The sequence below is a fragment of the Vombatus ursinus genome, unplaced genomic scaffold, assembly GCF_900497805.2.
Source record: "Vombatus ursinus unplaced genomic scaffold, bare-nosed wombat genome assembly UNPS02014798.1, whole genome shotgun sequence".
NCBI classification, from domain to species: Eukaryota; Metazoa; Chordata; class Mammalia; order Diprotodontia; family Vombatidae; genus Vombatus; species Vombatus ursinus.
This window is the reverse complement of record NW_020954576.1, coordinates 54,932,430-54,957,584: the sequence shown is the minus strand read 5'-3', so window position 1 is coordinate 54,957,584 and position 25,155 is coordinate 54,932,430. Positions and strand designations below refer to the sequence as shown.

At 49.9% G+C, this 25,155-nt stretch overlaps 2 protein-coding genes across 10 annotated transcripts; both read right to left on the bottom strand.

Annotated features, from left to right (window-relative positions):
- Positions 1-913: 913 nt before the first annotated feature.
- LOC114050050 (pre-B-cell leukemia transcription factor-interacting protein 1-like) lies at positions 914-17,275 on the bottom strand. Of its 9 annotated transcripts, none has more exons than XM_027871587.1 (11): positions 17,189-17,275; positions 16,745-16,908; positions 9,781-9,874; positions 6,554-6,644; positions 6,215-6,282; positions 5,718-5,883; positions 4,983-5,207; positions 4,334-4,401; positions 4,080-4,211; positions 2,391-3,646; positions 914-1,795 (listed from the first exon to the last, which is right to left on the bottom strand). In XM_027871587.1, exons 3-11 carry the CDS (start codon positions 9,832-9,834, stop codon positions 1,714-1,716), a joined length of 2,142 nt encoding a protein of 713 aa, XP_027727388.1. In that variant the 5' UTR covers positions 9,835-9,874; positions 16,745-16,908; positions 17,189-17,275; the 3' UTR covers positions 914-1,713. The 9 variants fall into 9 exon arrangements, with proteins under 9 accessions (XP_027727388.1, XP_027727387.1, XP_027727391.1 ...); XM_027871586.1 differs by having other exon boundaries at positions 9,781-9,871; XM_027871590.1 differs by having other exon boundaries at positions 16,807-16,908.
- Positions 17,276-18,076: 801 nt separating this feature from the next.
- On the bottom strand, positions 18,077-23,940 carry LOC114050051 (pygopus homolog 2). Its single transcript, XM_027871596.1, has 3 exons — positions 23,838-23,940; positions 21,463-21,512; positions 18,077-20,955 (listed from the first exon to the last, which is right to left on the bottom strand). The coding sequence occupies exons 1-3, from the start codon at positions 23,938-23,940 to the stop codon at positions 19,888-19,890; spliced, it is 1,221 nt and encodes a 406-aa protein (XP_027727397.1). The 3' UTR covers positions 18,077-19,887.
- Between the last annotated feature and the right edge of the window lie 1,215 nt (positions 23,941-25,155).

The following is a 25,155-nucleotide window of genomic DNA, read 5'->3' as shown; positions in this document are numbered from 1 at the left end:
GCGCTCTTCCTGAAGTCTAATTCTGGTGTCTTTTTGTACTGACCCGTGCTGCCAACTGCCTTTCTTGACTCCCAGCAGCATAGCCTCCCTAGCTGTCTCTGACTCCTTTATTTCTTGGGCTCCACATGTCTCACTCATCTCTCAAGGCTGAGAGTCTTTCCCCTCAAACCCTGCCTTCTCCAATTCCTCCTAGGCTTTGGGTTCCCTTGTACCCAGGTAATGGCATCGACCACTATGGATCTTTCAGCTCTTCCCTCCCCACCCCCATCCCAAGGAGCCAGATTCAGCCACCCAGAAATACCATTCTGCCCTTAAGTCTAAGTTGGGAGCTTTTCTAAGAGGAAAGGGTCCAGAGCCCCAACAGTGACAAGCAGAATGTGAAGGATTTCATATGAGGTGACCAAGAAAAAGTAGAGGGACTCTTCTTCCCTAAAGAGATCCAGAAATAGGATTGCCAGCTAGACTTGGCTAAGAGACAGAGGACCACAGGGACCTTTGGGTTCTCTGCCCATTACAAAATGTGACAAAATTGGCAAAAATGTGAAGCCAGTGCGCCACCTAGTGCCCCCTCCACCCCACCCCCACCCCGATATCCAGAGATGCCAGGGACCTGGGGAAGAAGCTCTGGGGCTGTGCCAAGGCAGGTGATGTGTTGGGAGTCAGGGATGATGGCTGAATACGGGGAATGGTATTGAATGCTTCCTTCAAGGCTGAATGTTGGAGATGAAGGCTGGGATCAGGGATGGGGGCTGGGACAGGGGATCTCCGTAGCTTCTCCAAGCCTCTGTTGTCTGTGGGTACAGGTGGGGCAGTTCTGGGGTCTGTGATCCCCAGTGAGAGCTCCCTCCCCAGCAGGGAACACTGCCCCCATCCCGTCCCTCTACCCATCTAAACACTGAGCTCCACAGCCACATGGCTAACAAAGGCACTTTATTGTGTTCGGTGTTGACTGCGTGTCCAAATCAAAAGCCTGGAAGCAAGGGAGTCAGCCTCCCAACTTTATACCTACAGACAAATCTAAGTGGACACCAAGGCCTCAGGTTCAGGCGCCACAAATGACATCCCACACTGACCAAACAAACCATGGCTGGAGTGGGGTGGGGGGTATTCCCAGGAGTCATCTAGGTACCCCAGCTGCCATCCCCTTCACATAAACACAAAAAAGGGGTGAAGGGAGGGTTTATCCTGCCTCTCAATCAAAGAAGCTCCACCTCAGGACTGGTTCCTCCTTTCAACTCCCACACTCTGCCCTCAGGGCTACACCCCACCCCCTACACACACACAGACCCCACTTTGCCACAACCTACTTGGCCCCAGACCCAGCAAGGTCTCCAGCCAGGAACCTGAGAGGGTGAAGAGGGCCCAACTGTATTTACACACATAAATAAGCATAAGCAGTGTCAGAGCATTTTCAAGCTAGAGTGGTGTCTCCTGAGCAAGCTGGGGTTTGAGCTCTTTTCTGCTCCTGCTCAGTACCCCTACACTGAACCTACCTAATCCTGGGAGTGGAGGCAATGCCAGTGTCAGAGAGAGGTCCTACTTTAATGCCCTCACACCCCCCAACTTGTGTCACAGACCTCGCCAAATACACCACACACATGCAGTGATAAATAAAAGACAAAGGAAGCCAGGGCCCCCCAGTGTCTCTGATGGCTGGGCAGAGCAGTAGGCCATGGACAATGCCTGGGCACTGAGCCCCTCCAGCTCCCTTCCTCATCCCTCCCGGTAGGATCTGGGCCCCTCCTTGGGCCCTGAGCTTCTGGGGCCCTTCTGATACTTGTCCTTTTTCCCAGACCTGCAAGACATGGAAGGTAGAAAAAGAGGTGGGTTAATGTTAGTGCTAATCTAAGAACTACACTGACAAGGGCATAAACTGAATTCCCCTCTCTGGGGTTTCCCTACACCAATAAAATAACAGGTCTGGATCAAAAACTCAAGGCCAAATGTAAGCTGACAGAAAGACACTGCTGGAGGAGACGGCCCAGAAGACCCTCATACATACAAACATAAATACCCATAGCCTACGGGAGCTACTTCTGCTGGTGAATGACCACTGCTAGTCCCTCAGCCAATCTACAGCTTTGGTCTCCTGGTTTGAAAGGCATCAGCCCAAACTGTTGATGGTGCTGTGCCAGGAGAGGGATGGGAAAGGCAGGTCCCACCACAGGCCAGGGAGAAGAGCCAATGCAGCCAAACTTTCCCAACCTCAATTCTGATTTTCAGGGGAAGTTCGTTGGAGTCAAAGCCCAATCTAGTCCTTCAACCCTCCTCTAACTCCTCCAGTGGACCAAGAATTTCCTAGACCAGCTCCAATGCACTCAGCCTTTCTGTTCTACCATACCTCGCCCTTCCCGCAGGCTCCACATTTCTTCCTCCCAGGGCTCCCATACCTTTTCCTCTGTGCCTTGTCCCCAAAGAAATGGCCAAAGATGAAATCCTCAAAGTCATCGACTTCATCGTCATCGCCCGTCTCTCTGACTGCGGCCTCCTCCAGGCTGTCCTCCACGGCCTCCACAAAGTCCCAGAAGCGAAGACGGTCATGGCGGAAGATACCATCATCACCAAAGTAGGTGGACAGGAAGGACAGTGGTTCAGGAAGTCGTTGGCCCCAGGGCAGCCGAGCCAAGTACTTCTGCAGCAGTGATGCCAGCTCCTGCTTCTGAACTGGGGGCAACTCCACACCAAACATGGAAAGCCCTTCCTGGCGTGCACACTCAGTTACACCTGAGCAGCCCTGAGGCACCCGGTACTTGCGGCCCAGCACCTTCTGCCAGGCCAGCTGGGGATCATAATGGCTCCCCTTGGCCCCTCCCCTCTGTGTTGGGTGCCTCTGCCCCTCCCCGGATGGATGGGGCCCCTCACCCCCTCCTGCAGCTCCCCAGCTCTTCTTGGGATGCTCCTTCATACCTCTCCACTCCTTGCTGCTCTTGCCCCCCAATTCTGTTGTGCCTAGCTTCTTGGCCTTCCACTTCTCTACTGACTTCCCATCTCCTTTGCCCCTGATGCTCTTCTCCCCCTCCCCAACAGATTCTTCCTTCTTGCGCTTCCATTTCTCTGCCTTGCGGTCCCCTTGCCTGTCCTTCCATTTCTCCTTCTGACTGGGCTCCCTGGGACTCACGAAGTAGGCTTCTCCTTGCCCCCAGGCCTCAGATGTGTTGGCCGGAGCCCTGGCAGCCTGGCCTTCCCTGGGGTCCCCACTCTCTGCTCCCTGAAGCTCCTCAGCCAGCTTCCGACCCAACTCAGCCAGACCTGCTCGGTCCCTGTCGCCCAGCCCTGACCGGTGAAGGCTCCTCTCCAGATCCCTCTGCACTGAGCTCAGCAGCACCCTCTGCTTCTCTAGCTCCCTGCGCAGCACCTGGGCCTCAGCCTCCAACTGCTCCTTCTGCTCCAGGAAGCCCTGGGGCTCTACCAGCCCAGGAGCTGCCTCCAGTGGGGTCTTGCCTACACTCTGGCTGCTGCAGGTCCCATCCACCCCCCTTGAGTAACTCTCCTCTAGCTCCCCCAGGCGGCTGCGGAGTTCCTGCATCTCAGACTCCAGCAGCCGCTGGGAGGCTTCTTGCTGCTGCAGGGCCCCCCGGAGCCTCTCATTCTCCTCCTCGAGCCCCGGGTGTCTGTGTAGCAAGTTCTGGAGTTCTTCCTTCTGAGCCTGGCAGGGAGAGAGAAGATGGGGGAGGGAGCTGAACTAGCAGTCACGACCTAAAGGGGGAAGGAGCTCACGGAGAGACAAGAATCTAATCACAAGATCCAGGCTGTCCCTGTCAGAGGAAGGACCCTGCCCCATCACCCAGACAAGGGAGCTCTCCTCTTGACTCAGAATCACAGAATCTCAGAACTAGAAGGGACCTCAGAGACGAACTCATTCAATCCCCACATTCCACAGATGAAGATACCGAGGGCCACAGCAGGGAAGTGACTTACCTAAGCTTTCAGGAATAGTAAGTATTAGAAACAGGCTTCCCCACCAAAAGGCCAAGGCTTTTCCCACTATCTCTACTTATCCTCACCATCATCATTAACAGTAGTACCCTAATAAGCTCACTCCCCTCAGTCATTCATTGAACAACCAGTCCACTCTCTACCTGCAACTGGGCCTGAAGGAGCCGAATGTCTTGGTTCTCCTTGGCTAGCTTGTCCAGCAGGAGGCTCATGGACTGGAGGCTCGGGAGACTTCCAGGGAAGGAATGGGACTGTTGCTGCTGCCTCAGTCCATCCTTGGGGACAAGAAAGCTGGGGGTCACACACACATCACCAGAACCAGCCCTTTGCAAGCCTCTACACAAGTATATACACATGGAAATGAGCACTCAGACACACAGAGACACACAAACACAACCTGGATATCCTCAATGTCCTGAGACTCAGACTCTGGGGTCACTTGTGGCTCCAAGTTCTCCGCTGGCCCTAGCAAAGAAAGAGAGACAGTCTGGGAAGCTGGCCACTCACTAGTCTACCCAAATCCTACAAAACAATGAACGATCCGAAACCAACTCAGTAGAGTTTTACACTGTGGTTAGAGGTACACACACACACTTCTCCCTCTCCTTCTTCCTCTCCCTTTCTCTCACCCTCTCCCTCCCTCCTTCCTCCCAACTCTGCAAGGCCCAAGAACTCCAGCTTGGGGTTATCCTTAAACATATTTTACATATTGGAAAAGAAAGAGCTAATCATTCATTCTCCCTTCAATCCCCAGCCCCCAGACATTCAGTCAGGGGAAGTGATTACAACGCTTTCTCTTCCCCCTGAGAACTAAGATATTACACATACACCTGAGCCAGGCCCCCTTCCCACTCACCAGAGTCTACCTGGAGACAGATACAGAGGAGTCTGGGTGAGTCTCCTCTGGCATCAAAGTGGGGGTGAGGGCACAGGGAGAGGAAAAGCAGAATCAGAATAGTGGCAGGAGAAAAGGAGGACAAGAGAGGAGCAAGATTTGGAGAGGAGAAGGGGAGCAGGGGAGGGCAGGAAGGGCCCCAGTCGCTCACCAGAGAAGAAGAGGAAGCCAAGCCCTACAAGGACCAGAGCTCCAAGTAGACAAGTGTTCAGGGTGAGCCCGAGCTCCCCACTTCCTCCTTCACTACTGGCCTGATCGTGCACACCCAAGGAGGCTGGAGAACAGAGCGGGCTGGACTCCCGGCCCCGACGTCTCCTCAGGCCCTCCATATCGAGGTCATCTTCACTGCTCGAGCTGAATTCCTCACCAACCTGATCTGGAAGTGAGGAAAGGGAGAAGAGGAGAGTTAGCTATGAGTTCAGGGGCCTATGGTCAGACAGAGAAAAATATGAAGCTGCAAAAACATGCAGAAAAAAAACTGGAGAGAGAGAGTAAGGGCTGGAGCCCCCCACTGACCAGAAGTCAGCTCCAGCACTCACTAGTTATGTAATAGTGAGGCTCAGTTTCCACATCTGCAACAAGAAGACAATAAGGACTGCCCTGCCCATCTAAGAGGGTTGTTTCAAAGCTCAAACAGGAAAGCACTTTGAAAACGAGAAGCATTAAAGGTTAAGTGACTGGCCCAAGGTCACATGTGTCATAAGGGGCAATGCTGGGTTCAGGGCTCAGGTCCCCTGTCCTTTGTCCTCCATGGAAGCCATCGGGCAAGTAAGCGGCAATGGCAGACTGGACCTCTGGGGAGGGCCTGAGTGGGAGATGGAAGGCACTATGATTGCCATTGGGTAGAAGAGGACAGACAAAGGGGAGACGGAGGCGGGATTCTCACCTGCTCTAGAGGACCAGGGACCACTCTTTGGAGGGTCTGGCTCCCTGTGATCCAGGATGTCTGACTCCACCTCCGCCCCTTCTGTGGCGTCTGGCTGCTCGACCTTGGTGTGCTCTTCATCTGGACTTGGGGGGTCCAAGCTCTTGCCGCTGCTTTCCAGGGAAACCTGACACAGGGTAAGAGCCCTGAGCGTGGCTTTGGCTCCTCATCGCCATTTTACAGAAGAGGAGACAAGAGTCTCAGAGTCACAATAAGTCACTTCAATGAGTTAAGAGTTGAGACTTGAAACCAGGTCTTCCAATTCCCAATCCTTTTTTTTTTTAATTAATTAAGTTTTCATCTTTAACATTCACTTTTGTAAGACTCTGAGTTCTAAATTTTCTCCCCCTTCTTCCCCTCTCTCCTCCCCAAGATGGCACACAATCTGATATGAGCTATAGATGTATACCAATTCCCAATCCTTTTAGCCACCTTGCCTTCCCCTGTGAGGGGCCTACCTTGATGTCTGTCTCCTCTGGTGGGCAGGCCCCAGGTTGGCCAGGACAGTTCTTGTGAACAGTAGGTGCTGTGGGTGGGAGTCAGGAGGAAGGCTCAGGGAACACTCTCCCAATTCCTCCTCCATAAGTCCTGGCCCCCATATGTCCAACAAGTCTCTCCTGCCCCAGGGTGGAATGAATAAAGGGCAAGGACAGGGAAATCAATGGACATATAAGGGAGGGAGTGTGTGAGGCTGAGATGACAGGCAGTAAAAGGGGGCAAGGGAACCCAGATGACAGAAGCACACCCACTCCCCCCCCCAAAAAAAACTTCCTAGCTCTCTCACAGGGCCTAATTACCCTCTCCATCCAAAGTTCCTGGAAGGTCATCCGCTGAGGTCTGTGGGGTTGTCTCAGATTCTGGACCCAGCGTCTCTACTGGCAAACAGCCCTGAAGGAAGAAGGGAGTGTGTATGTGTGAAGAGAAGACATTTTCCACTGGTGGAAGCTGCTACCCATCCTCTCCAGTGGTTTGTCTGTGCACTCTGGCCTGGGGCTGAGCTTAGCAAACGCCCAACACCCAGACCTCAGCCTCTGCCAGGCCCATGACACAGTCCTTGACCCTCCTCTTTTCTCTCTCTCTGCATTCTTTCCTTCGACAAGCTTGTCCACTCGGAGCTTCCACTATCACCTCCGTGCAAAGGCCTCCCCTGTCTACATCTTCCTCTCTGGCTCCCCAGCACCCCAGTCCTCCAGCTTGGTAGTGATGTGGCAGGGACACGTGCGGCTCTCACCTCAGCTCTGTCATGCTCACTGGTGGGACATAAGGGAAGTCACAAGCTCTTTGGGATTCAGTTTCTTTAGCTGTAAAATGAGATGTCTAGACCAGATGATCTCCAAGGCCATTTTTGCACTTAGCACATTCAAATTCACATTCGTTATTTCTGTAAAGAGAGCTGGCCTCAGAGCCAGGAAGGCCTAGATTCAAGGCCGGCTGCTGACTAGGACTTCAGCTGTCACCCCAGGCAAGTCATTTAGCCTCTCACTCATCCCAATACCTCTTAGCCTGGAAAGTTACAGAGAACATGCAGACCTAGAGAGGCCAAGGGAATTTCCTTATCGGGGAGTTCCCTATACCAATGAAATCAGGGCGTGGTCCCCCTCCCTCTCCCTCTATTCGTGCACATATCTTGTTTCCCATTCAAGCTGTAAGTTCAGCTGTAAGATTCTTAAAAGCTAGGACTGAGTTTTAGTTCATCTCGGGGTCTCCACTGCCTTGTGAATAATAAATGTTTATTGAACTAAATGAAAACTAAGGCCCTCCATAGTCTGTCCTCAACTACCATTCCAGCCTTATCTCCTCCTCCCCTCTCCAGGTGAACCCTCCACTCCAGTCCAATAAATGGATCTGGTCACTATCCCCTGAAAATGCCGTGTATGTTCCTAGTTCTGTCCATCTGCTCCCGCTGTCCTTACAATCTAGAAAGAGCTTCCACTGGCCTAACTCATCTAAGTCCTTCATTTCTTTTTTTTTTTCCTGAGACCCTTTAAGGCCCAGCCCAACACCACCTCCTCAGCAGAACAAGTCACTAGAACAGCCAGCCCAGCCCGCTGTGATCTCCAGAGCCGAGAGGCAGTGTGTTAGAGCAGAGATGTTGCTGGATTTGGAATTCATGACTGGTTAAAAATACCACTTTACTGTGTGACCATGAACAAAGTCATTTACCTCTCTGAGCCTTAATTTCTACATATGTAAAACAGTGATGATAATAATAACAACAACACTCTAGGGCCTACTCCATGGGCTGTCATCAGGCTCAAATGAGATCACAGATAAAGTGCTTTGCAAACTTTAAAGTATCATATGGATGTTAATTACCAGTCTTTCCCCAAAATCTTGCAGCATTGTTTATACCAGTCATTTGGCCCTTATCATATACAGAGGGGCAGTACAGACCACCTGACCTGGGGATACAGGCTTTTCCACCTGAGATGTTTAGCCAAAAGGCATTTTACCCAATTAGTTATACCAGCAATGTGGTAAGAAGCAGAGCCTAACCATCACCTGGCCACTACTGTTGGGTGACCAAGTCTCCCAGCGGGCACACCAAAGAATCACAGAATCTCAAAGCTGACTCAGGGGTCCTCTAGTGAGGGGAATGATAGGAATCCCTTCTGTAACATCCCTGACATTTGGCCATCCAGTCCTTCCCTAAAGAGCTCTGGCAATTGTTACAGAAGCCAAAGATGGAAAGAGCATTTGACTCAGAGCTGGGATAGCCATGGACTCAAATCCCCGTCTCCTCACTTCAAATACAACACTCTTTCCACGGCACTATACTTCCCAGGGATGCTCTGAGGATAGTGCCTGGTGAATCTGAAAGCCTGAGACACACAAACTACTATTAGCACCACCAGAACACGGCACTGGTACTATCAACTACATAATTAATCTGGACACTGCACACATAGATTTCTGATCCTGTGGTGTAGTACTATGAAACTCTGCTCCCCTCTTCTATTCTGTGCTATTTTCATGACAGCATTTTCCTCTCTCTCTTTAAATTCTGTCTGTCCACCTCAGGCTGTGAGACCCGGAAGCTCCCAGGGGGCAGGCAGGGTCTGTGCTGTGTTCACCTCGGTGTACCCTGCAGTCTCTGGTTCACTGCTTAGGTAGAGAGGTGTTCAGGATATAGTACAGTTGCTGACCTTGCAACGTCATCTATCTATATATCCGTTGTCTTTATTTTTGCATTGCTGGTGCAGTGACTTGAACATAGTAATACATGTTTGTAGTGCTGATTTGAATTGCCTCTCTCCTCAATGAGCCTGCTCCTTCCTCTGGTTCCCCTTACTTAATGGTTCAGAAGTATACAGTGAACCCAGCTCTCCTCCTTCGCTACCTCCAACAGTGAACAATCTGGTTGCTTTCCAGCCATTGACCATGGCATCCAAATCTACACCAAAGTGGCAAGGGAAAGAGCGGGTTCTGAGCTCCTGTCTGGACGTTAGCTGCCTCCCCAGGACCTGGCATTCCTTCCTGCCTCTCCCCCGAGGTTTTCATGGTTCATAAGCCTCCTCTCCCTTCCTCCTTCTACTACCATCCTGACTTCACTCCTCCATCCAGGCAAACCTGTGCCATTATTTCCACCTATGCCTCACCCCCTCCCCATAGAAGGGGTCATTCCAACCCTTCAGAGATGCCTTCTAACATGCTCTCATCATATTTTGCACTAGACCTCTCAAGGAAGCTTTTCCAGATTAATGCACCTGGCTCCATTCATCCTACCTGCTTCCCAATCTCAAGCACTGATAACTAGGCCTTCTGTCTGGCTACCTTTATCTTTTTGTCCCTGGGTCTGGGTCAGCATCCTTGGGAGTGGGGGTGGGGTACAATACTGTCTCCATCTTCTAGGCTTTTTCTTCTTCTCTACCCCCCACCACTGCAGCACCCAAGGATGCAAGTGGAAGGACACTCAGAATTGAAGAGGGATAGACTGACTGAAATTAAAGTCTCTGGGAATCCCTTCCCCATCACAGACATATTCTGGCTCTCCCATGAAGTTCCCAGCCTCTCCCCATCTTACCTCGGAGCCAGCAATCACCCAGCTATTATCCGACTCTGGGCTGGAGGACTCCATAGCTGGTCGTGTCCCTGGGGACCTCAACAGACACCACCTGCTGAGAAAAATGCTTAGAAATGGGATCTTCTCTTAGAGATCACCTCAGGAGAAAGGGGTGAAGAACTGGGGGGCAAAGGAAGAGATGGGCAGCAGAGTCCAGTGTCCAACATCAAGGACCCTGCTCTAGTTTGGATCCTTCTAAGGCCAAAGCTACCAACTTGTGGGCAACATTTGACTTGCAAATGAGTATCTGCAAATGTTCACAAAAGAATATGCCTCTCCTAGGGATTGGCTGGCCTGCAAGAATGGGGAATGACCTTGAAAGGACACGGAATTTCAGAGCTAGGATCATTTAGTTCAACTCCCACATTTTTACAGTTGAAACTGTAGCCTAGGGAGACTGGGGGAGTGACCGGGCGAGGGTCAACTCAGTGACAGGGTTGGGATAAGAACGCAGATTTCCTGATTCCTAGACAGTACTTTCTCACTAACCCAAATGTTTTCTCCTTATCTCTCCTCCCCAGAGAGTAAGATAATTAGGAGAAGGCAACACGGTGCAGCAGAGAGGGCCCTGGCTTCACAGGCATGTGGCACACGGACTTGGGTTTGAATTCTGACTCCGCTACTTACTACTCCAGGCCTTGGCCTACTCATCTGTAAAGGAAGGGTGTTAGTCTAGGAGACCTCTACAGTCCCTCCCAGCTCCAAATCTCTCCAACTGGTACCCCATGCTTTCATGCTATCTCTCAGTCACTACAGTTGTTCTCCCTTTTAACTGAGATCCTGAGATCTCATGTAACCCACCCCAGACAGAGACCCCTCCTGAAGGGAAAACTCAATTACTCTTACAGTGCTGCTTCCTCCTCCAATTCCGCCCCCAACTCTCCTCCTCCCCCTCAAAGCTGTGGGAATGGAGTAAACCACACTGACTCCATCTTGTGACCCAATTCTGGAGCTCAGTTCCCTTCTTCTTCAATTATGATCTAGTCCAACTTCTGTCCTGTGAGAAAGCTTTATTCGACTGCGGGGATTGTGAGAAAACCTTATTGCATGATTCAAACCTAGTCCTTCGTGGCCCTCTCTATCTGCCCATTAGAGATCCTTAACTGAGGACCAAGGTTATGCTGACCAAAAACTGGTCAGATCCAAAGACTGATGCAAGGAGTTTTCTCACAATCATACATCTCGAGCAACTCATATGTCTCAGCCTAAAACCAGCTCGAGCATGGTTAATCGCTTACTGTTTCCATGTTCTGTTGACTGAACACAGACACTTGGGAGGGGAGGGGAGTGGGACACCTCTTTTTTCTGATTTCAGGGAACCGCACCTGTTCACTCTCCCCTTCCCAACTCAGAAAAAGTTCATGTGTCATGATTACAAGATTCTTGATCTAGAACAGGAAGGAACCATAGAGTTCACAGAGCTAAACCCTCTCACTTTACAGATCAGGAACCTGGGTCCCAGAAAGATGAAGAGACTTACCCAAGGCCTCAGGCCGGACTGGGGAACCTGCAGCCTCGAGGCCACAAGTGGCCCTCTAGATCTTCAAGTACAGCCTTTTGACTGAATCCAAACTTCACTGAACAAATTCCCTTAATAAAAAGATTTCTTTGGTAAAACTTGGACTCAGTCAAAAGGCTCAAGGACCTAGAAGGCTACATGTGGCCTCAGGGCAGAAGGATCCCCACCCAACCTAACCTTTCCTCCAGTTAGAAATCAGACTATCTAATTATATATCCTATTTTGTATCCTGCTTATTGTTATCTTTGAATGCATAAAAATCTCTTTCACTTTGAGGGGGGGGCAAGTTGAGGAGGCCTGGGCCTGATTTGTTATGAGGTTACCATGCACTACTTAATAAACTGATAGGCCTGGAAGCCTGAACCTGTTTCCTCAGTTATTTTGTCTTTCACCTTCCACACTGCCACAGACAGAAGTTTCACCTGATTCCCTCTGGCTATGCCAGGAATCACTTCCTCAATCCTCAATCTTGCAGCCTCAGGGGAAATGTCTTTCCTATCTCCCTCTCCTCCTAACTCCAGCTTTCTAACTTCACAATGCATTCCCTTACTATCACCAAGCTCCCCCTCCCCCAAAGGTAGAGCAGTGTGAAAAGGGCTGGGTTTGGAGCCAACACCAAAGAGTTCACATCCTAGCTCTGCACAATCTGAGTGGCCGCGGGGCAAATGAATGTACCTCCATGAACTTCAGTTTCCTTAATGGTAAAGTGGGAATCATGAGAAAAGTGTTCTATAAACCATAAGATGCTATATAAATGGCAGCTAAGGTTGTTGTTGTTCAGTCATGTCCAATTCTTTGTGACCCCATTTGGTGTTTTCTTGGCAAAGACACTGGGGTGGTTTGCTATGTCCTTCTCCAGCTCATTTTCCAGACGAGGAACTGAGGCAAACAGGGTTAAGTGACTTGCTCAGGTTTATATAGCTTAGTAAGCGTCTGAGGCCGGATCTGAGTTCAGGTCTTCCTGACTCCAGGCCCAGTGCTGTATACACTGAGCCACCTAGGTGCCTATTGAGGTAATATGGGGGGGGGGGGCGTGTGCAGCAAATTCTGGACAAAGTAGTTTTTCCGCCCTAAGCAAGGTTTGAAAATTGTACTCCCTTTAGGCTACTATCTACCAGAGGATTTGAACTTTTACTGTAATACATGTGGCTTAGGGTCATTTATCACTTAATTGTAAAATATCTTGGAGACCACCTAAGCCATGCCCCTTGTTTTTACAGAAGAGGAAACTGAGGACCTCAGGCAATTTGCCTAACATCTTAGAGGAAGCAAGCATAAGACTGGGACCTAGGTCTTCTAACTCCAAATCCAGTGCTTATCACAAAGTGCAGGGCATGAAGCCAAGTAAACAGCCTGGGGAATGGATGATATGACCTAGGCCCTAGGTCCTATGGCAATCTAGTGGAAGAGAAATGTCAGCACTATTAAGGATTCCAGAAACTATAACAGGAGAGATTAAAACTAGAGTCCCCCTACCCCACAAATGACTTCACTACAAAGAAACTTTAGACTAGAGGGAACAAAGGAACAACAATTTCACCTCTGAAAGCAATAAATGCTTTCAACTCCACTGCCCCCAGTGGATTTACATGGGGAGGCAGATGGACGGTTGCTAGAATTTCTCAGAATTCTGTTCAGATTCTCTAAACACCTACAGATCTGCCTTCAGCTACATGTGCCTACACTCTCCTCCCTTCCCACTCCTCCTCTAGCTTAGTCAATTATACCCTTTTTCATGCATTTTCAATCTCTTCCTTTCTATTGGCTCTTTCCCACATGCCTACAAACATAACTAGATTCTCCCTAACCCTAAAAAAAGGCTTTGTTCAGTCTTTCAAACCCATCTAGCTACTATGTCATTTCTTTTCGAGAGACCCACCCTTTCACTGCCAGAATTCTTGAAAAAGCCATTTACAGCTGAGGCTTCTACTGCCTTACCACATACTCTCTCTTCACTCCCATCACTTCGTTTAAATTCCTTTCTCAGGTCACCAGTGACCTCCTTATCACTAAATCCAATAGTTTTCAGTCCACATCCTTCTTGACCTCTGGGCAGTTTTTGAAACTGACCACTCCCTTGCTATTAAATACTCCTGCTTCTCTGTTTCAGACATTCCGCACTTCTGTTTCTCTTCCTAAGCTGATAACTACTCTAATTCCACAGCACTTTCATACCTACCCTTCCAGATGGGTGATCACTAACATTCGATCCCCAGCCCTCTTCTCTTTTTTCTCTATAGTGACCACCAATCTCACTAGTAAACATGGCTTTGGCTATCACTCTGTATAAACCCATGTTTCTCCCCTGCTATCCCTGAGCTTCACTCTTCTGAGCTCCAGACCTGCATTTCCAACTGCTTAAAAGACCTAGCTGACCAACTAACCCAGCAATCCACAAGTATTTCTTAAGTGTTCCTCTGCTCAAGGTACAATCCTCCTATGGCACAGGTCCAGTACTATCATCCTGGTCACTCTCTCTTGGATGTCCACACTCTAGTGTATCATGGTCCTTCTTCAACACAGTACCAGAAATGAACATGGCCCAATCAGGCAGAGTACAACAGAACTATCACCTACCTTATCTGAACATTACTGTTTCCATTAAGCCTACATTCAGGTTGGGCAGCTAGGTAGCACAATGGATAGAGCACTGGGCCTAGAGTCAGGAAGACCTGAGTTCAAATCCATCCTCAGACACTTACTAGTAGCGTGACCCTGGGCAAGTCACTTAACCCTGTTTGCCTCAATTTCCTCATCTATAAAATTAGCTGGAGAAGGAAATGGCAAACCATTTCAGTATCTATACCAAGAAAACCCCAAATGGGGTCATTAAGATTCAGATACGACTGAATAAGACCAACAAATTCAGGTTAGTTTTTTTTTTTTTTGCCTGCCACACCACATTGTTGACTCATATTGAGTTAATAGCCCTCTAAAATAATATTTGTAAAGCACTTAGCATAGTGCCTGGCACATGGTAGGGGCTATATAATTATTCCTTTTCTTTTCCCTTCCCCTAAAATCCCCAGTTCATATTCATACTAATCGTTGGTTAGGCAACACTCTGCCATGGTATACATGTGTAGTTGATGTTTTTTAAACCAGATAAGACTTAACATTTAATGTGGATTAACATTTATCCACATTAAATTCCACCATCATAGATTCAGCCTATCCTTCTAGTCTGTCCCAAACCTTCTGGATACTGATTCTGCCATCTGCATGCTTACTCCCACTTCCCAGCTATTCACCTGGAAGCTTGATGAGTATGCCATTTATGTCATTGTCCAAGTCACTGATAAAAATGTTAAACAACATACCGCCAAGCATGGATTGCTGGGGCACTCTACTGGAGACCATCTTCCAAATCTCAATCTTCCATGTTCAAAACTCAGGTTGTAACTCTGCTTCTCTAGCCCTCACCACCTCCCCTCCCATAGACCCTATTGACTCTTCCTTCACAAAGTCTGTCCAATCTGTACTATCCTTTTCATTCCCAATACCATCTCATCAGCTACCACATCCTCCAAATCGGTCTTGCTGCTTCTACTCTCTCTTCCATTCTTCACACAGCTACCAGATTAATTTCCCTTATGCAAAAATTTTATGTCACTCCCTAGCTCAAAATCCTCTATAAATTTCTAAATTTCTAAAAATCCAAATAAATTTCAAACTCTTTAATGTGGTCTTCAAAGGTATCTCATTAGTAAAATACCAATTACTTGAGGGCAGGAGCTATCTAATTTTTGTCTTTTCCATAAATTGTAGTGCACTGTATTCAAGAGGTATTTAATAAATGTTAGCCAAACCGAATTGAAGGCTTCAAAATATAGTATCTCATGCCCCTCCTCCCCTTCACATACTCGAAATTCTAAATGGAACTCTTCAGATCCTTTTTTTCCTTCCTCCATGAAGATGCTCATGTGATGCTCTTCATGCCCCCAGTGCCATCACCCTTTCCCATTTCTTTTTTTTTTTTCTTTTTGGTGAGGCGATCCAGGGTTAAGTGACTTGCCCAGAGTCACACAGCTACTAAGTGCTAAGTGTCTGAGGTTAGATTTGAACTCTGGTCCTCTTGACTCCAAGGCCAGAGCTCTATTCACTGTGCCACCTAGCTGCCCCCATCCCTTTCCCATTTCTGCCTACCTACTGAAACCCTTCTTATTCCTTTAGGTCCAGCTCAAATGCCAGCTCTTCCAAAAAGTTCTGTCTAATGCCTCTCTTTCCTCCTACCTCCCTAGACTTCACATGGCAACTTATACAAGTACCATATTACAAAATAATACATGTTATATGTCCTGCTCCCCCCTACTGATTAAAGGCAGGGGCTTCATCTGACCTTTGTATCTCTCCAGGACCACACAGTGTTTTGCATACAGTGGTGTATCATAAACATTTTCTGAATCGAATCCCTATCTCTTTCTTCCACCTCAAGGCTCTCTCTTTTATATCTGCCAGCCAGCTGCTACAGGCCTCTTAGTTACTAGGTAAGATTGTTGACAGGCAGTAACAAGAAGGAAGTAGAAGTCACCACTAGTAAAGTATCTGTTTACCCCTCATTCTGGCACAACATGCTCAAGTCCCCCAGCACTGGACACCATGGCAACCAAGGTGATGTCAGGCCCACTGTCACCATGGGGATGAGGACTAATATTTAGGTCATCAAGACATTCTCTCCCACCCTGGGGAGACCGAGACAAGAAAAGGGCTCATACCCCAGCATCCTGGGTTCCTAGTACCCTGACATATCTTGGAGTAGCCTTCTGGAGTCCCTAGGGTTCCCTTCTGTGCAGCATCCTGAAGAAAGTCCCTTTCTCTCTTTGGGTATGTTTCTTCATCTGTAAAATCTCTAAGGTCCCTGAGAGCTTCAAATCCTATGATCTAAGTTTCTTCTACTGTCTAACCTTTGAAGCAGCATGATAAAAATACAAAGAGCCCTGGATTTGAAGTTGGAAAGGCCTGTATTCAAATGCCACACTTAACAGCTATGGGGGAAAAGAAATCACATCCGAGCCTCAGTTCCTTCATCTGTAAAATGGAGATAAAAATACTTTGTTGCACCTAACTCACTGGGTTATAGTGAGGAGAAAATGAAATAAAGCATGTAGAGAGCTCTGCAAACCTTAAAGAGCTATGTGTCAACCATGAGTATAATCAAACCTCCATTTCTCCCTTGTTCTAACTTTGAACAGGATTTCTTAGTTATAAAGAACCCAAGAACCTGGATGTTATCTAGGTCAACATGTACCTGACAAAAATCCCCATTTTCTTTCTTCCCTCTGAGTCATATAATAGCGTACTCACTCACACACACACTGCTTTAAGGTTTGCAAAGTGCTTTCCAAAATATTGTCTAGTTCTGACTCCTAACAACCCCAAGGAGATAGGTGCTAGAATTATACCCACTTTATAAATGAGGAAACTGGGGCAGAGATCGCTGAAGTGTCTGAGGCAACACTTTAACTCACGTCTTCCCGAATGCAGCTCGTCCAGCATTCCAGCCACCCCGCCAGTGGTCATCTCTTCAGGGAGGGGTGGTGGAAGCCATGAGACCTCCTGGGTCGAAACACCTGAAAGACCGTTTCCATGAGAAGGCAGGGACGGCGCTACCCGTCTTTACAGGCGGGGTCGGGCGGCTTCACCTGTCGTCCCTGTCAATCTCTCCATCCCCGCGTCCTCTGGCCAGGGCCGCTTCACTCTCTCCACTCCGCCCACGGGGAAGACTGGGGGGAGGGCAGTTGGGGGTGGCGGGGTGGACCTCGAGTAGAACCCGCCCCTCCCTGCGAGCCAGCAGATGCCCCCGGGCACCCCATTCTTCCCGCCCCTCGCTCCCCAGCTACAGGACATTACCTGACCCAGCTCCAAAACGACCTCGGTCTTCGATCAACCTGCTCTTGCTACCGGATCCCCGGGTTTCCGGCCTCCAGTGGAGGGAGGGGCACGTGACACCCCAAGGACCAATGGAGAGGCTGCTCTCCGGCCGAGGGAAAAAACTTTGGACCAATGGGAGAGGGAGGTGAGGCGGTGGGGCCGAGAGGCCTTGGCTCCCGCGGTCAGATCCGCGCAGGGAGGAAGGCCGAGAGCCGGCCTCGAGCGCCATTCCCGGCCCCCAGCCCAGGTCCGAACAGGGGCCTCGGGGCTCACAGAAGATGGCCGCTTCCGGGGCCAAGCCCCAAGCCAGGGCCATGAGGCTGTGACCTGCCCGGGATGGACGGGGGCAGCTGAGGTAGGATGGGCAGAGGGAGCGTGTGCTGCTGCCGCCCCCCTTCCCTCCTCCTCCCAGCGCAGGGCAACCGAGCCTCTCCCCTCGCCTCCGGGGCCTCGGCGTCAAAACTTTGGCTCGAGGCCCAGCCCCGGGAATGAACCCAGAAAGGAAACTCGCAGTCCATTTCTCACGACCTGGACAAACGGGGAGCGGGCAGGCCTCCTGTGGCTCCACCGCCCCGTGGGAGCTGCGCAGCAACCCCGCATTCCAGCCTCTAGTTCATGCGCCCTCCAACCAGGCTCTTACTCTCCATGGCTGGTACAGATACAGTTCCCAGCTCCTGGGACAGAAACCCAAGCAGTGTGAAAAAAAATCAGTCGATTACCCCGTGTTCTCCAGCAAGGTGAGGGAGTGGGTAAATGCACATAGGAGACAGTAAAGGGGTCTCAACAATACTTGAGGCTTGCAAGCGGTTAGTGGAATTAGAGACACCTCACCCACTATTCTCCCAAACACAAGTCGGAGATCTAAAGTCGTTTTTCAAGTCACTTTATAAATCCAACCATACAAAACGACCAAAGGCTCCACCAATGCCATTCCACCCTACTCTTAGTGGATGGAGGGGGTGGCACTTTGTAAAACAGGGGAAAGAAAATGGAAGGGAAATGCACAAAAATAGCAATAGATAATGGGAAGGGACACCAGAGGCAAACCAAAACATAACACAAAATTTAAGTGTGGCTGTCCATCCATCTGCCCTCAGTTACTTCTCATGTTTTGTTTTCATTGTTCTTTTTTTCCAGGGGAAGAGGAATGGGAACACAGGTCCACTCTCTTCAGGAATTAAGAGCTTTGAGTATTGGCAGAACAGACAAGAAACTTAGATGCCCAGTCCCCTTGCCTTGGAGTTATCTTATCCAAGTGCTCTGGAACTGAGGAAAGCTGCTAGGGTACCTTGCTGAAGGAAGGACCAAGGCATCTGGTTAAGGAACAGAGGGGAAAAAAGTATCTTGGTCCCTTTACATTATTCCCTCCTCAACGAAAGGACTGAATACCCAAAGCTGGAGGCTGCTAATTCCTTCAAGATGACTAAACCTCATCCCCAGTCACTAACGGGGAGCTGATATGCAAGCTGAGGGTATCACTTGGGTGGGGAGAGGGCAAGCAAGGTACCCACATACCTCAGAACCAGTGTGGGTTAACCAGAAATGCTTTATGCTAGGCAGTCATCTATCTCCATCAGCCAAGTGGCTTTATCAACAGAGAAAACACATTGTAAAGGGCTGATGAGAATCAGATTTTAAATTGCTGGATCATTATTAAGCCTTGGGAGATGCTGAGGGGCTGGGGAATGAAAAAGTATGAAAATACACAATGTTTCCCTTCCCCCTCCCCCACAAAGATTCCAAGATTGGGGGTAACCCTGCCCCATTCAAATGGGTAAACCTTCACTTTTATCCTATAAGAACACCTGAAATAAATGACTGAGAAAATTGTTTGGGTGTCTGTTCTTTTCTTGGGCTCTCAGCACAGTGATGACACAGGAGCTATAGGTAAAAGGGCAGATTTGAAAAAGGTGGCTTAGGATAATGTATAGGAGATGTACAAAGTCTTGGGGGTGAGGAAGCATGACATGGACCAGGAGATGAATAGAGTGAAGCTGGGGAGGGAGGGACTTATGACTTTGGTATGAGGAGGGGACTGTCTCAAGAATATCATCTCTCAACCATTCTGATCCTGCTGCCACCAGAATCTGCAGGAATGTTATGGTTCAGACCTTCATCTAGCTTTCTCAAAGCCTTTTGGTTCCAAAGGACAGAGGCCAGTGGAAAGGGGATAGTTCGAAATAAGGGATGACCCTGACCAACTGGTTCCACTCATTGTCTAATACTGTCTTCTGCATTGGGCTAAAACCCTATGGTAGGCCACTGAAGGAATGGGGGGAAAACCCTGACAATTATGTCTGGACAGAGGGGGAAAATCATTCAGGAATTTATCCTTCAGAGTGAGGCTGGGTAGGAGTGTTAGGCACAGATACTAGAAGGCATCTGGCACCAGCAAAGAAATGCAGCCCCTAACCAATAATATCCACTCATATCCTACTCCTCTATCCTTTCCTCTTTAAGATACCCTGGACAATCAGAGAATGGCACTGCTCACTGGGGCTTTGGCCTCCCAGGGGATTCTTTCTTAGCCCTTCATGGGCAAGTTCCAAGGAGAGAGGTCTTGGCATTCTCCTAGCCTCCTCCCAGCATGAGTAGGGAGCTGGGACCAAGAGCCACAAGAGGAGAAAGGTCCATGGTCCTCAAGGAGATTGCCTGGCCCCACACCGAATGTGCCCAATTCACCCATCATTGGCAGCCACTAGTTGCCCCATGCCCTCTCGAATGTAGACTGACTGGATCTCCTTGGTCTTGAGGCAGAAATCACAGGCCCAGACAGCTGAAGCTTCGGTGGTCAGCAGCCCATAGGCATTCTCTGTCATGCCAGTACACTCTCGATGGAACCACTTCTGACATGATGCCTCACACAAAATGGCGTCCTGGTCATCATTTACTTCACTCCGGCATGCCCCACATGGGTACACCAAGCCTGGAGGGGGCTGGTGCCCCGATGCCCCACCAGTCTTATTTGGAGGTGCCAAGCTATTGGCATCTGGGGTGCCCCCACCCCGACCACCACTGTTCTGGGGGAAACTGGGCTGGTTGCCATTGACAGCAGCAGCAGGTGAGCCCGAATGAGGCTCCTGGGGGAAGGCAGTTGCTGCAGGAGGGTTTAGGGGCTTCCCTCCATCCTCTCCCCCGGGACCAGGGAAGCCAGGGTCAGGACCAGGGAAGGGGCTCGTGTTGGGGGGCAGACTTGGGAGCCCTTGACCAGGCCGCTGAAGGGGTGAGGGCCCAAAAGGAGCACCTGGCTGGGCAAATCGTTGAGGAAGGGAAGGAGGGCCCAGCTCCCCTCTGGGTGGCTGCCCCATAGTAGGTGAAATCATGGGTCCGAACCCTCCCACAGGGCCTGGCATCATTTGTCCCCCGGGAGGGCTAAAGTTCTGGCCCAAGGGCTGGTTAAAGGGCTGGCTGGGGAAGTTCATGTTACCTGGGGGTGGGTACCCAGGGCCCTGAGGGGGCATATTGAAGGCAGGACCCATTGGATTGGGGGGGAAGGGAGGTGGTTGTCGTCGAAGTGGTTGAGGCCCGCCTCCGCCTCCACCACCATAGCCTGGGGGCACCTGGCCTGCCATGCCCCCTTGAACACGAAATCCACCAAAGGGCACAGGGCTGCCAAGGAATGGAGGAGCTGCCCCCCCAACCTTGGGGGCCCCAAAGTCATCCTCAAATGGGTTGGATGCCACCAGGTGATCCACCATGGGGGTCGGGGGTGGTGCAAACTCCGTCAGGTGCGAGTAAGCAGGGCCCTAGGAAGGGGAAGGACAAAGAAGGGGAGGGGGTGTTACAGGTGAAAGAATAGAGGAAACCAAAGGCCTGGAGAACAGGAAGAGAGATCCAGAAATACAATTCATTTACAATAGAAGGGAACAAGGGACTATGGGAACAATAGAGAAAATATGGTAGATAGGGAATGATCCTGAGTGTTGACAAAGCCTGACCAAAAGAGGAACCTTTGGTCAAACCATGTCTCTTAGCTCACTCATACTATAGGATTTAGAGTGGGAAGGGGCTTTTAAATAATTAAACCCAACCCACTTCAGGGTAAGATTGAAGGGGTAGTGAATGGACCAAGAAGAGATCTATAAAATAGTACCAATAGGAACTCCTCCACCTCTTCTCTTCCTATACCTGGTCTAGGGAACAGATGGGAACACTAAAGCTTTAAAGTAGAATAGTCATATGAAAACCAAAATCTTGGTATCCCTAAGGCTAATGGAAAAAGACGATCACCCCATCTAATATACAACATTCACCTGAGTATTTGACTTGCGCCGTTTCTTTTCTGGGCTCTTCATTTGCAGACCTGGGAGAAGGAAAGAATGGTTGAGGAGGACAAGTCTCCAAGACACTGGTAATCTAGGCCTCCTAAACCCCCTTCCCCAATGCCATGCCCTGAGTCACCAAATCTCCTTTGTCACTAAGCCTCTTCCCTCAATGGTGTAGGGTCTATGTATTGCTCCCAATCCAGGCATAGCTCTTCTCCCAACTCCCATTGGAGTTGGGATCCCAGGCTGAAGACTATAAGAGAGGAAAGGATGAAGAGGAAGAAAATTCCAGGCTTAGTCTGGGATTTAAAGGAGTGTTTCAGAGCTTCAGTTTAGGACTCACTTGATTCCTGACCCCCGGATGCTCACTAAATAGTTCAGGCCTAAGTCTCTAAGACTAAGGATCTGGCTAGAGTTCTGTAGGAGCTGGCATGCATTTCAGATTGGTCCCAATCAAGGGCCCCCCTCAATTTTAGAAGTAGGTCGACTCCAACGACCTTAGGAACCCTGCTAGATCCATGGCCAGCCCATTCTCTCAGCAACCTGGATGCAGAGGGTAGCATCTCCTATAAATCCAGATGCCTCTGTACCCACTGTCCTGACCCCCTGCAATGTTCTGTCCTCTTCACCTCTTCCTTTTAGTTTCCCTGACTTTCTTTGAGATTCAGTTCAACCATTCCCAATTAATACATGGTCAAAGGATATGAACAGGTAGTTCTCAGAAGAAATCAAAGCTATCTATAGTCATATGAAAAAATGCTCTAAATCACTACTGATCAGAGAAATGCAAATTTGAAGAACCTGGAGGCACCACTTCACACCTATTATATTGATTAACATGATGGAAAAGGAAAATGACAAATGCTGGAGGGGACAGGGAAAAACAGGGACACTGATGCACTGCGGGTGGACTTGAGAAATGGTCCAACCATTCTGGAGGACAATTTGGACCTATGCCCAAAAGTCTATAAAACTATGCATACCTTTTGACTTGGCAATACCACTACTAGGTCTATACCCCAAAGAAATCAAAGAAAAATAAAAAGGACCTATTTGTACAAAAATATTTATAGCAGTTCTTTTTGTGGTGGCAATGTATTGGAAATCGAGGGGGATACCCATCAACTGCTGAATGGCTAAACAAGTTGTGGTATGCTATTATGATGGTATGCTATTTTGCTGTAAGAAATGAAAGGAATGGTTTCAGAAAATCCTGGGAAGACTTATATGAACTGACACAAAGAGAAGAGAGCAGAACCAGGAGAACATTGGAAACAATAACAAGAATATTGTAAGGATGATCAACTGTGAAAAACTTAGCTACTTGTATCAAGACAATGATCCACAACAATTCCAAAGGACCCATTTTGAAAAATGCTATCCACCTCCAGAGAGAGAACTTATGAACTCTGAGTGCAGATTGAAATATCTTTTTTTCACTTTATTTTTCTTCTGGGGGTTCCCCTCCTCCCGCCATGACTAATGTGGAAATATGTTTTGCATGACTTCATATGGGTATCATATTTCTTGCCTTCTCAAAGGCAAGGAAGACTGAAACTGAAAATTAAAAAAACAAAAAAGACTCAGCTCACCCACCATCTTTGGGAGACCTTTCCTGGGTCCCTCAGCTGCTAATACTACCTTTCAGATCACCTCCCATCTTCTTTGTATATGCCTGGTTGTTTATATACTGTCTCCTCCATTAGAATATTTACTTCTTGAAGCAAAGTATTGTTTTTTGCCCTTTTTTGTATCGCCAGTGGTTAGCAGAGTGCCTAGCATATATATAGCAAACCTTTAATAAATGCTCCTCGATGGCCACACCTCAAACCCTACAAATCCTTTCCTGTGACTTCTACCCCCCACCCCCAAACTTCACAGGAGCAAAGAATGAGAATTCCAAAGGATCAGTCATTACAAAACTGTAAAAACAACCCCTTCTCAGTCTACGAATCCCCTAATCCTTCATATACCTCAATTTATAATGCCTTCTGGACTCCTCAAACCGTGAGTCCCCCAAGCCCAGGAGCCACCTACACCCACCCTAATCCCTAGATCCACATCACAACTCTCATGCCGCTGCCCTGGAAGACTCTTCCAAACCTCCGATCTCTGAGTCTGCTATCATACACGCTTCCACCTGGAGCCTCAGATCCCTCAGCACTAGACCCCGAAACTCAGGCTGCAATACCCACCTAACATTAAACCCCTTAGCCTAAGACCCCCCCCAACCACCCTCCCATCTCAGGTTACTCTACCTGGGATCCTTCCTATGCCTTTAAGCCTCCGCGTAAGGCCCCCCACCCCGGGCTCCTCTTCCTGGACCCCCTCCTCATCCCTAGCCCCCTGCCCCCCGCTCTCACCGGCTTTGCCCTGCTTTCTCCCGGTGCTGGGCGGCGCTGGTGGCGCGGCGGGGCCGCCTCCTCCCTCCAGCTTGTCAGGGGGGGGCGGCGCCGCGGCGGCCATGGGGCGGGGGCGCGGGTCAGCAGCGGCAGCGGCGGCGGCGGCCGCCGGGACGGCGGCGGGGGGGCAAGGAGCCCCCGGCCTGCACCATCTCCCAAAGGGGGGGATCAGGGCCAGCGCAGGCCCCTGGGCGGTACCATCCTGGGCAGCACGAAGGAGGGAGCGGGCCCCAAAGTGGATAGGAAGCTCTCTCCCGACTCAACGCCCGCTCACCCGCCGCTAGGACCGGAACCGGAACTTGGCCCGGGCTCCACCACTCCAACTCCGTGTAGAGGGGAGAAATAGACAAGCAGGCGGAAACCAGGACTCTACCATCAGCACAGAGCCCCGGGAGATGGGAAGGTCCAGCCAGGCCTGAGCGTACCACAGCGCTCGCATTCTCTAGCAGACTATCATCCTGGAGGAGTCAGACCCGGCCGACTTGGTGTCCAGGGCCTGCGAGCGCGGAAAGCCACCCATCCACCCCTCCTAGTGATGCTACCCCCAGAGATGAGTACAGGCGTCACACTCACATCCACCCACCCCTCCCGGGGGTGCTACCCCCAGACACACGTACAAGCGTCACTGTCACACTCACATCCACTCACCCCTCCCGAAGGTGCTACCCCCAGACACACATACAGGCGTCACTGTCACATCCACCCGCCTTTCCCGGGGGTGCTACCCCCAGACACACATACAGGCGTCACTGTCACATCCACCCGCCTTTCCCGGGGGTGCTACCCCCAGACACGAGTACAGGTGTCACTGTCACGCATCCATTCACCCCTCCCGGAGGTGCTACCCCCAGACACGAGTACAGGCGTCACTGTCACACTCACATGCCTCTCCTGGGGGTGCTACCCCCAAACACGAGTACAGGCGTCACTGTCACACTCACATCCATTCACCCTCCCGGAGGTGTCACCCCCAGACACGAGTACAGGCGTCACTGTCACACTCACATCCACTCACCCCTCCCGGGGGTGCTACCCCCAGACATGAATACAGGCAGCACTGTCACACATCCACTCACCCCTCCCGGGAGTGCTACCCCCAGATAGTACAGCTCTATCACACTCACAATCATCTACCCCTCCTACAGTGATACTATACCCAGACACATATACAGCTGTCACTCACACTCAACCGTGTCACAAACCCATCCACCCCACCTACAGTGGAAACTACATCCAGATATACAGCTGTGTCAGCATCACACACCCATCCACCCCTCCT